The sequence below is a fragment of the Ischnura elegans genome, chromosome 10 (genome assembly GCF_921293095.1).
Source record: "Ischnura elegans chromosome 10, ioIscEleg1.1, whole genome shotgun sequence".
Classification (NCBI taxonomy): domain Eukaryota; kingdom Metazoa; phylum Arthropoda; class Insecta; order Odonata; family Coenagrionidae; genus Ischnura; species Ischnura elegans.
The window spans coordinates 108453173-108465549 of NC_060255.1; the positions used below are offsets into that span (position 1 = coordinate 108453173).

The 12377-nt window shown below is 38.1% G+C and overlaps 1 protein-coding gene across 1 annotated transcript in view; it reads left to right on the forward strand.

The window, feature by feature from the left end:
- The window catches only part of LOC124166526 (sodium channel protein para-like), a 274676-nt gene that overhangs the window by 124357 nt on the left and 137942 nt on the right, over positions 1-12377 (forward strand). The window contains exons 8-10 of the mRNA XM_046544070.1: positions 1422-1566; positions 5232-5399; positions 8305-8379. Of these exons, the coding sequence (XP_046400026.1) occupies positions 1422-1566; positions 5232-5399; positions 8305-8379 (388 nt within the window). The remainder of the gene's footprint in view (positions 1-1421; positions 1567-5231; positions 5400-8304; positions 8380-12377) is intronic.

Genomic DNA, 12377 nt, shown 5'->3' on the forward strand with positions numbered 1-12377 from the left:
CTTCGAAGTGCTTCGGCGAAAAGTAGTCAAGTAGTCTTCTAAGTACGTTCACAGCAGTGCAAAGGGTTAATTAGGGGTGTACGAAATACTCCACTCGACCTTCCTGACATGTTAAACTACGAATTATTGTCGATGCTATGTTTACGAACAGGCACGTAAATAGGGGCATAATGTCAGCCGCGATATTTTTACTGAACTCCTACTTCCCCTAAATTCCCACAGTGAGGTTTTTGGCGACCCATTTCTCTCCAAAGTTGCATTATCATTTACGATTTCGCACTTTTGATGGACCACAGTTGGAAGTGCTGATTTTTTAGCTACTTACGCCGGCGTAACTAGTTTTGTTGACAAATTTTTTGCCGTAGTTCGTATAAACGAATGCCATTTGCTCCTAGGGACTGAGCCGAGGTTCGTAAATTAAAAAAAAATCGTATAATCGAAACTTCGTTTAATCGAATAGCGCCATGTATTTAGCATAGACTTTTCACCGGGACCGCAATATCACTTCGTATAATCGAAAACTTCGTAAAATCCTGCTTCGTAAAATCAAGAGTTTACTGTAGTAACCCTGGGATTTACCCAAAGGTGACTATCACCACGGCAGGTACGTGGACGCGGAACGGAGTAGGTGCCCAAGCAAAACTAAGTCGGAAGCCATGGAAAAAACAACCTTGCCTAGCCATGAGTTTCTATGAATAATACTTGCAAAAAGATGAAGTTTTGTCAATGAACATTATATCGAGGCAAACATTATGACTCATAGCTAAAATAGAAAGCAAAATTGGTATAGTAATATTATCCTTTTGTTTAACCATTTCATTTTGTTTATAAAGTTTAGAAAATTAAATAAAATGCTTAAAAATAGTTTATACGGCACCGTAAATCCAACGACGTAACTTTTTTCATTAGAGGCCAATAAAATGTAAAGTATCAAATCTATGCAATCAATATTTTATATGTAGAGGAAGATAGACGAAAAAGTAGACTGCTGAAAATTTCAAAATGATCCATTGGTATGGAAAATTTTTACACCACTTTTAAAACCACAAGCGCCGCTAAGGCGCAGCGAATCCATATGAGGGTTAATGGTCTCTAGTCATCTCGGTACGATTTGCAGAGGTAGTTAGGCTGTCTCAGGGGTATCTCCTTGGTATGATAAGTGGAGGTTTTACGAGATAAAAAGGTTCACTACAAAGAGGTTTGCCTATAAATATACATGTAAATCTGAAGGGACCGTAGGGGTGGTATGAAGTATGGAGGTTTATGATGTAAAGAGGTTCACTACATAGAGGTTTTACTGTAGTAAATAGACACTTCCAGCCCTAAAATCATCTACTGCATTATGCTGTAATCTTTCATAGGTACTGTAGAGCTGATTTCTCTCGCTAACAATAGTAGTTATTTATGCTTTTTCATTACAGGGCCTGTCCACCGGGCTACACTTGTTTACAAGGATATACTAACAACCCTAACTATGGTTATACAAATTTTGACACATTTGGTTGGGCCTCCTTATCTGCCATTAGACTAATTACTAGAGACTATTGGGAAAACCTTTATCAATTGGTGAGTATCAATAGCTTTTACATCATTCCTAGAAATTATTTACCTACCATGATTAAACTTAACTCTTTCCCTACTGATGACCATTCATCATTAGTTTTCCTGACTAACTAAGTGGATAAATGACGTACATATCCATAAAAGATTTTCCTATCCAAGTGAATGCACTATGAATACATACTATACTTTGTTTTCCCCTTCATAAGTAAAGCCCTTATCGGCCTTCCACTCAAAAACATGTAGTACGTACTGTAACGGTCCACCTGGATTATATTTGGGCCGAAAGGAAATGTGTACAAGAAAAAATAAGATAAATTCCTGCTAACTTCTCCCACAAGAGACAACAGGACAAACCCTCACCACCAAACACCCAGCAACAAAAAATAAAGAATCTCATCAGGAGAAGATACGTGAGTGGGGGGTCCCCGAGTGACCCCTATCCTTCATGCTCCCGGCTTTAGCACCGGAGAAGTGCACCTGGATGTCGGGGAAAGGTATGACCAGGGTTGATTGGGGGCCTCATCTCTTCAACTCGTAAAGTGAATGACACGCTCACACAATTTCGTTCATTCAACCTCAGATTATTACTATTGGAAAACTTGGCATAAATATTACATGAAATAAGAACCCTCTTACAAGCTAAATGCGGGATGGATGGATGGGCAATGAAAGGTAAATAAAAAAGAAAATAACCATAATAAATGTATAATAGATCATAGAACAAATAAGAAATGAACACCGCTGAAGGCATATAGTAAAAAAGAGCAACAATTCCAAATATTCTTAGCCTCTTCCCTACGCAGGGCGTGATTTCACGGCCTGAATTTTCTGACGCTAAAGAAGGAAGGCCGGCTTTTCACGGCTTGAATTTTTCGAAGCAAAAGGGCAAAGGCCGTGTTTTCACGGTTTCGCGGTCAAGAATGCCAAGTGAGTCCCAACCGCCATTAGGGTCCCTTGGCGCGAGAGGTCCGACCCTTTCCTATTGTCCATGTGGGGATTACCTCGGCCCACTCCGGCACTTAGTGACCCAATCAAGGAAGGTGCTCATGGTCACTTATTTGTTTATAAGGTGGAATAACTAAACACGTAAATGTTGCATTTATTGAAAATCAATGCGAGGAATTAAATTCTGTATGTTCTGCTGATTGGTTCCAAATTTTAAACGGAATTCTAGCGTTCATATTAACGGAGTTGATCATCACATAGAACAATTTTTGGAGACGCTAAGGTTAGATGTTTAATTGTTATTTTTATTACTCACTAGCAAGTTTGTAGGAGCGATATTGTAATGATTTACATCTAAAAATATACGTTATTTTGTTAGCTACATTCTAGATGTACATTTGCGGTGAAATTCGATAGAATATTCGATTTAACTTGTATGAAAAAAAGCCCTCGTAATGTATTAAAATATGATTCTCTCAGTTCTTTGTCGTGAGCCAAAATTACAGCGACTATTTTTAATAACCTCTTACCAACCTTTGAATACAAAGGTATTATAAACGAATTTCGCTATAAATACAGTGAGTCCTCGTTTAACGTCTATTCTCGAATTCTAGCGTTCATATTAACGGAGTTGATCATCACCTAGAACAATTTTTGGAGACGCTAAGGTTAGATGTTTAATTGTTATTTTTATAACTTACTAGCAGGTTTATAGGAGCGACATTGTAATGATGTATGTATATCTAAAATATACATTACTCTGTTAGCTACATTCTAAGTTTACATTTGCGGTGAAATTCGATAGAATATCCGATTTAACTTCTATGAAAAAAAGCCCTCGTAAAGTAATAAAATATGATTCTCTTAGTTCTTTGTCGTGAGCCAAAATTACAGCAGCTTTTTTTAATACCCTCTTACCAACCTTTGAATACAAAGGTATTATAAATGAATTTCGCTATAAATACTGATTAATGCATATCCTAAAAATTCGTAAATTTAATGTACGATAATGTATGATAAGGAATGTTTTACGTAGACACATGTTGTGAGAAGCATTCCATACCATTGCAAGAATAAGAACTGCTCTACCCAGGTAATTACTCTCATATCTTGGTTCTCTGGTCAGGATCCAGGTGGTCTGCCCTGTGCCCCTCACGGGCTTATTTCGGGACACATTAGAGCGTTGATGTTTTCTTGGAAAAACTTATTATCGTCCAACTGGAACACCCAAGAGTATATTGGTGTAAGTATTCTCCTACTGAAATATGTACGTGGAAGATGATAACCTCACTCTTCTCGGAAAAGCTCATTTGGCTACGATATAGTGCCGTTTTGCTGAAAACCCTAAAAATAACCGTAGAACTTAGTTTAAAGTTCTACAGGCATTGCAAAATGAAAGGAATACATGGATGAACTGACATTTAATGCAACAGTAACAAGAAAAAATATTAAAATTGCACTGGCAACAATAAACTGACCGCAAAAGTACGCCGGGATGGGCTACCTTCGGGGAAAAGAGTCGAGGATTATATTTGCCCAGTTGCCGAGGAAAGGGTCCGGCACCCCGCTAGGAAAGGTCATTAAGGGGAGGAAGCGACTACCTGGACAGTCCCAAGCCGAGAAAAAACTCCGTACGGGGCGAAAAAGAAAGTCTCAAACCCTTCGTATAGCCAAAAGCAACTTCCCGTAAAGGAGCTCGGCACAAAAAGGTTAATGATTTCAGGGAGGTATTGACTAGTCCTTCCCGTTTGTTTAGCACACTCATCCTCAATGATGACAAAAATAATTCAATTTGCGCTTTCACAGGGTAGGGGACAGTTTCAACAAGAAGTTAGCACTGCGGCTGAAGCATTCCTTTTATTGGGGGGATTTAAGGGATATGTAATTACTATCGTGGAATGACAACCTTACGTCTCTGCTCTGAGTCAGTGACAGCCCAGAGATATCTCTGCACCAAAATCTTCCGACATTCTGCTCCTCTCTCAGTATGGGAGTAGCGTCGGGTCTGCGGTGCTCCAGTCTCTCTGCTAGGCTGTTGATTCTGTAGAAATTGGGGGACAAATGGTCCTTCTTTAGGTACCAGTACGCCGCATCATCCTCTTCAGGTCACATTCTGACAAGTTTCTTGGTCTCTTAATCAGTAAAAGCTCCAATTATAACTCTAAATACCCTGAAATACATATTTCAATCAAATCTAATCCCACATTTCATACGACATCTTATTCTGGGGTAATGACAACCTTTCTCACAAGTTTTTTTCCCTAAAAAAGCAGGCCATTAAGGCCTTCACCTCCCCCTCCATGCCTCTGGCAGACCTTCAGTACAGAACCATACCATCCTCACGCTTCCATCCCCCTTTGTACTTCACTGCATCTTATAAAATCATTATTACTACTATTATTGTTATAACTCAATGGAAATTTCCCAAGAGTGCAATTGTCTATTGGATCATGGACAGAAATGATGTATCGATATCTGATATCACTGCTAATGATGAGAAAGACTAAAATGACATACCTACCATACATTATATATGCAGATAAATAATGTTTTTTTATTTCAAAGTGATATCTTTTTGAAATAAAATGATATCATTACACTGCTTGGTAAAATACTCATGCTTTGCACTAACTTGTAAATTGTTTCTGAAGGTGTTTTGATGAGAGATTTCCTATGCCTCGCATGTTCAATGCTTAATAATTATATTCCTCATCTTTTCACAGGTCCAGCGTGCGGCTGGCCCATGGCACATGCTGTTTTTTATTCCCATTATATTCCTTGGCTCATTTTATCTTGTCAATTGCCTGGTATTTGCTATTATAGCCATGTCATACAGTAACTTTCACAAGAGACAAGAAGAAGAGGAGTCAGCAGAGAAAGAAGCTATCAAAGTATGTTTCCTCATCCACATATCTATAGCATTATGCCCTCCAGTGATTATTAATGGTTTCGGCCTCTTTATCTCCAGTTCCCCTATCTCAAAAATGGGTTCTTTTGAGCTGCTGTAAATTATTAACAAATGCCCAGGCAGTTACACACCATTGCTATATATTCTGGCATTTTTACCACAAAATCAGAGCTCATTATGAAATGATATCCGTCTAAGGTGAAGCTATAGGAATCTAATTGGGTATTCCAGCCCATTCATTACTTGACCTGAGTTAACATTTAAAAATATTGTCTGATGAAGTCAACTAGACAAGTGAGTTTTTGCTAAATCAATGTTTGTTGCTTTAAAAAATAAATCAGAATTAAACTCTTTGTTTTTTCTTGAACCATTCTCTTATGATGGAGGGTCAAAAGATCTTTTTAAAAATGAATAATTTTGAATATGCAGAATGATTTTTGTCTTCCTAGTTCATGAATATTATAATAAATGGAAAACAAAGCTAACAAATAAAGCAGGAAGTTAAATGTTGATGTAGTTGGTGCTTCATGCTCATGCTCACCTTGCTAATTCTTTTTTTGCTGTTCTATCCAAAACAACAGAATCGAAACCCCAAGTGCAAATCACCTGGTGATTTTAGAGTGCTTGGTATTACCATAGTTTCTGTCCCTATAACTTCCAGTTTTGATACACGGACGTGAGATCTATTTCTATAATCTTTTCACTTTATTAATGCAGGTGAGCTTTCGTGAGAGCCTGGACACTCTCGGCAGGCTGCGCTAATGGGGTAGGCATGGGCATACCACGGTCAAAGGGGGCTCCTCATTAGAAGCAAAAATCACAAAAGTCTTTAAGCAAAATCAGTACTGAATTGAAACAAAATTATTCAACAAATTTTCTTTAAACCCACGAAAAATGATATGCATTAGTATAAGATATGTAACCAAAATAAAACTATTTTTTCAAGGAAACATTCTCATAAACTAATAAAGCGCTGTCATAATTTTATTAAAATGTTGGTTTCATTCACCTTTTCCATGCTAAAATGTCACAACTTGGCTTGCCCCCCCCCCTAATTATGATCCTTGGTATGCCCTTGCAGGGGTGCAGCTAAGAAATAAGGTTAGGTTTCAGGGGCAACTAATACTTAGAAGTGTGGAGGTATTGCATACCCGCCAGGGTGAGGGGGAGTTGCGGGGGCCCTCCTCCAGAAAATTTTTAAGATTAATGGTTCAAAATGGCGAGTTTTACGGCTTTCTGAGGGATATTTGATTAATCCTAACACTATCCTATTAGTAATACTGATCCAATTAAGTAAAATGGATTAAACTAAAAAATTTCTCAACTCTGGGGGGGGGGGGGGGGGGTTTCATCCCCCAAATGGCTACACCACTGTGGCCTTGGGGGTAGCGGTAGTATCAAGAGAGAGAGAGAGGAGGAACGAACTCAACGTTGCCTAATGTACATAGCCACCCTAGTTTGTCACTGAAAACGTGTGAGTCAAGGGTAGCCAAATGTATTTATACCCCAATGCCGAGACAATATACCGACTCATTTGACATTAAGTTTTTGGTACTTAGGATAGTCCTTTAGCAGAAGCTCATGACCTTGTCAGCTACCACACTGAATTAGGCACCATTGATGAAAGGTATACAAGGGGAACGCGCGAGTTTTGGGAACACTGCTCCTCAAGCAGATTCGCAATGTTAAGTCCACGGAGGTCTGAGAATGACTCACTGAGGCCATGCCCGCTGATTGCTGATTGACAAAGGCAAAGTCACGCGTCGAGAAACTTTCCCTCCCCTAACTCCCACTTTCTTTAGCCACACCAGATCACCCCCATAAATTAAATAAACAGAATATAGAGGCAAAAAAATTGTTTATAGCACAAAAATCAAAGATGTAGTTTTAAGCAATAGAAAAATCTACTAATTTTGAAACCAATGGCTTGGTTGAAAATCAAATGGTATTGTTGTGTGCTGTACTCAATGCAGTTAATTAGAGTGTTGATGTAGAATATCTGTAATATGTCCAAGATTAGTTGACATTTACTTACATTTTGAGTAATGGATATTGATTTTTCTTTAACCAGCGAGTGAGACAAATATTGCAGTGAGGATCTGAGGTTTCTCCTCATTGGTAGTGGCTTTCATGCATTCCTCTGCATAGTCTTGTCTAAAGGCATTGACAGTTCTCCAGCCATCCTATGAGCATCTTCAGCCTTCAGCCATCATAAGATGCCAGCATGGCTGAACTGCAGAAGTATGGCTGGAGAAACTATCGATGCCTTTACACAAGACTACACGGCGGAATGCCCGATAGCCATTACTTCATGTGAAGGAAAACATATGGAAAACACATCATACCCACCTATGGATTAAGCAGTAGCAGAGCTTGGTGTAGTGCTTTTTTAATTTTTGTGGCAAAAAAAATTTTTTCCGCACACATTCTAGGAATAGATTTTGCTTCAGTGTATCAAAAATGCAAGTTATGGGAACATAAACTTCAGCAATAGCAAGCATTCAAAGTGAGTCAATTTGATTTTACGCTTAAAAAAAGGCACTTTTTTGAGAAAAAAAGTAAGTAAGAGAAATAAATACTAGAGGGAAAAGTATTTTATAAAGTATGGATATGATCTATTGAAAAACAAACAACCTCTCTTATGCTAATAGTCGCACAGAAATGGTAGCTTTGTTTGGATGATAGCAGTCCTCTAACTTGGGTATCTAGCCTTTTTTCAGTAAAAAACTTCATTACAATCCATATGTTTTTAAATATTTTTTTACTCAGACGTAACATTTCATCTCTCAAACTCAAGTAACTTTAATTTTGAAACATGCAGCCAGCCTTAGTTCAATGACATGCTCTCTTTAATGGTTTTCTTTTTTCTGTTGCTGCGGGTGTTGCAGAAAGAGAAGGAAGAAGCATTGACAAACAGGAGGAGGTTAACAGCAGCCACACCGAATGGTGAGCAAGTGAGGAAGGTAAGGACCAACTACCTCAGGATGTGTTCAGAAATGGGTAAAGTACTAGAAAATTGTAACAGGGCTCACTTACAGTAACTTTTAAAATGTTGCAATCAGATATGAGTGCCAGCTACAATTTAAAATATTGTACAGTAACAGTTCCCTGAGAGCACACGAAAAATTGTAGACGTATACATTTGGGATATTTCTAGTCTACAGGTAACTTAACCGATGGAAGTTACCTGTAGACCATAAATATACGCGATGTACTACTACCGCAATTGGGATATTTCAAGTCTACTGGTAACTTAACCGATGTAAGGCTGTAGACCAAAAATATACGCGTGATGAAAAGTAAAGAAAACATTAGTTATTTCACATAAATGTCATGTCATGTATATTCATCATGACAAGTAGATTCCATAAAGTTACGCATGAAACAGCTAATTATAAATATACGCGATGTATAATACACGAAAAATTGAAGGCGTACACATTTGGGATATTTCTAGTCTACAGGTAACTTAACCGATGGAAGGCTGTAGACCAAAAATATACGCGATGTACTACTACCGCAATTGGGATATTTCAAGTCTACAGGTAACTTAAATGATGGAAGTTACCTGTAGACCATAAATATACGCGATGTATTCTACCAATGCCTTCTAAGCTAACGAGCCGTATGCTGGAGATGGTAACACAGTTGGTCGTCTGCAGACCACGTTAGTGTATTGTTTTGATTGATTTGAGTTTGATTGTTTATGAGTTGCGAGCAGTTGTGAGAGCTTCGTTTGTGATACGTGTTGGTTATTTCCAATGTAAAGCAAAATCTCCGACGATAGAGGCTCAGAAGCCCTCATATTTTGTATTATTTACAATATTAATATCTGAGTAAGTGCATTAAATATAAACTGGAACAGTGGTTAAACCAAAAAGTCTGTAGCATCGTTGTAGCAGTCTGACAATGAGCCACGACCGTTGGAGGTGGATACGTTAAATGTAAGTTGATGTTATCGACGGCACCTCATCCATTTATGTATTAGAACAATTTTGATATTTTCTAATGCCTGCTATGCTTTGACAGCCAATAATTTCATCCATTTCTTCGTAGGTACTGGTAAATTCATCGTTAAGGACTGCTTGTGCTTGTATTATAAGGTGAACACCAGAGAATACAACTTAGTTCGCTATGCTTGGAGATTTTCGATTTTTACTAAAACATCTTTTGTGCCAAAATAGTGTTATTTCCATCGTGACAACTCTCGTTAATCTACTGCTGGCAATCACTGTGCCAGTGGTTGTAATGCACTATGACAGTTAAGTTTGACAAGGTTGAAAAACATAGGCCAAGAGTAGTATTTTCAGATTTCCATCGTGATTGAATTGTAAACAGTGCTATTACGCTATCGATAAATGGACAGTTATGTAAATGTCAGTGGCGTGTTATCCTCCGTTGTTCACCGTGGGTATGACATATCACGATCAAGCTATCAAGATCAAAGCTGAGTGTGAAGTTTCTCTGAGAGCACACGAAAAATTGTAGACGTATACATTTGGGATATTTCTAGTCTACAGGTAACTTAACTGATGGAAGTTACCAGTAGACCATAAATATACGCGATGTACTACTACCGCAATTGGGATATTTCAAGTCTACTGGTAACTTAACCGATGTAAGGCTGTAGACCAAAAATATACGCGTGATGAAAAGTAAAGAAAACATTAGTTATTTCACATAAATGTCATGTCATGTATATTCATCATGACAAGTAGATTCCATAAAGTTACGCATGGAACGGCTAATTATAAATATACGCGATGTATAATACACGAAAAATTGAAGGCGTACACATTTGGGATATTTCAAGTCTACAGGTAACTTAACCGATGGAAGGCTGTAGACCAAAAATATACGCGATGTACTACTACCGCAATTGGGATATTTCAAGTCTACAGGTAACTTAAATGATGGAAGTTATCTGTAGACCAGAAATATACGCGATGTATTCTACCAATGCCTTCTAAGCTAACGAGCCGTATGCTGGAGATTGTAACACAGTTGGTCGTCTGCAGACCACGTTAGTGTATTGTTTTGATTGTTTATGAGTTGCGAGCAGTTGTGAGAGCTTCGTTTGTGATACGTGTTGGTTATTTCCAATGTAAAGCAAAATCTCCGACGATAGATGCTCAGAAGCCCTCATATTTTGTATTATTTATAATATTAATATCTGAGTAAGCGCATTAAATATAAACTAGAACAGTGGTTAAACCAAAAAGTCAGTAGCATCGTTGTAGCAGTCTGACAATGAGCCACAACCGTTGGAGGTGGATACGTTAAATCGTTCTCCTCTCTGGTTAAATGTAAGTTGATGTTATCGACGGCACCTCATCCATTTATGTAATTAGAACAATTTTGATATTTTCTAATGCCTGCTATGCTTTGATAGTCAATAATTTCATCCATTTCTTCGTAGGTACTGGTAAATTCGTCGTTAAGGACTGCTTGTGCTTGTATTATAAGGTGAACACCAGAGAATACAACTTAGTTCGCTATGCTTGGAGATTTTCGATTTTTACTAAAACATCTTTTGTGCCAAAATAGTGTTATTTCCATCGTGACAACTCTCGTTAATCTACTGCTGGCAATCAGTGCCAGTGGTTGTAATGCACTATGACAGTTAAGTTTGACAAGGTTGAAAAACATAGGCCAAGAGTAGTATTTTCAGATTTCCATCGTGATTGAATTGTAAACAGTGCTATTACGCTATCGATAAATGGACAGTTATGCATAGGCGGATCCAGGGGGGGGGGGGCACGGGGGCACGTGCCCCCCTCAGACCCTCAAAAATATGCAAGATTTTTAATACGGTCCCATTATATCATTGCATTCGTTTTGTATTGCGAGGTATCCTTGTGCCCCACCCAGAACAAAATCCTGGATACGGCCTTGCTTGTGCCCCTCCCAGAAAAAAATCCTGGATCCGCCCCTGCAGTACGTTATGTAAATGTCAGTGGCGTGTTATCCTCCGTTGTTCACCGTGGGTATGACATATCACGATCAAGCTATCCAGATCAAAGCTGTGTGTGAAGTTTATTTTTGTAGTAAATCAACGAATAGCAGTGAGAAGTTACCTGTGCCACTTGAATGGGCTAATTAAGTCTCTAAATCGGTGAATATATAGTATTTTTCATCATAGCGAGCTCTATGGTTGTAAGTTGTAAGTGATTAATATAAGTATGGTTGTGACTTCCAGTTTTTGATGATTATATTTGCCTATTTCCCACCATGTTTTTATGGTGTGTACTAGTATATCGTTTGTGGATTTACCTATATTATTGAAATACTTCGTTGCTTGTGTGTGTTGGCAGCAGAACCGATTCGCGATCTCAGATGTGAATTGTGTGCATACACTTGCTGTGAATTCGTATTCGTCAAACCAAGGAAATGGTGAAGCTTTGTCACATTATCATGAAATAAAAGTATCTTTCTGCGATAAGTGCATGTCTTGTGTTTCTTTAACTGTATATTGCTTCTCATAGATAACTGCCTTAAAGTTATTTTTCATTAATTTAGCAAGCGTTTTCTTTTGCTCCCTGAATTGGCATTATTGCTTTCCAAACCCCGCTACATACACGAAAAGAATGCAGAGAAACCGATTATTTGTTATTTCATAGGAGTTCAGTGTTTTTGTCAGTATTTAAGGTTCTCCTAAGTATTCGTGATGGATTTTTAGCATTTTCGGAGGGATAGGAATGCCTTCTCCGCTAATGCGGCGTTAACAAATTCAACAGCACGGCTCGTAAGCAGTATTAATTAGGCATTGCATCCTATGTTAATAATAGATATAATTGATAATTCTTCGAAGATAATAATCAAAATTGCCATAAATTCATTTCAGTTGAAAATCACACTTATTGCTACAAGATTAGCAGTATAAAATGTATGTTTTTGTAAAAATAATTACGCCTGCATTTGGTATAACCGTAGAACAAAATTATCACAAATGGGCGACATT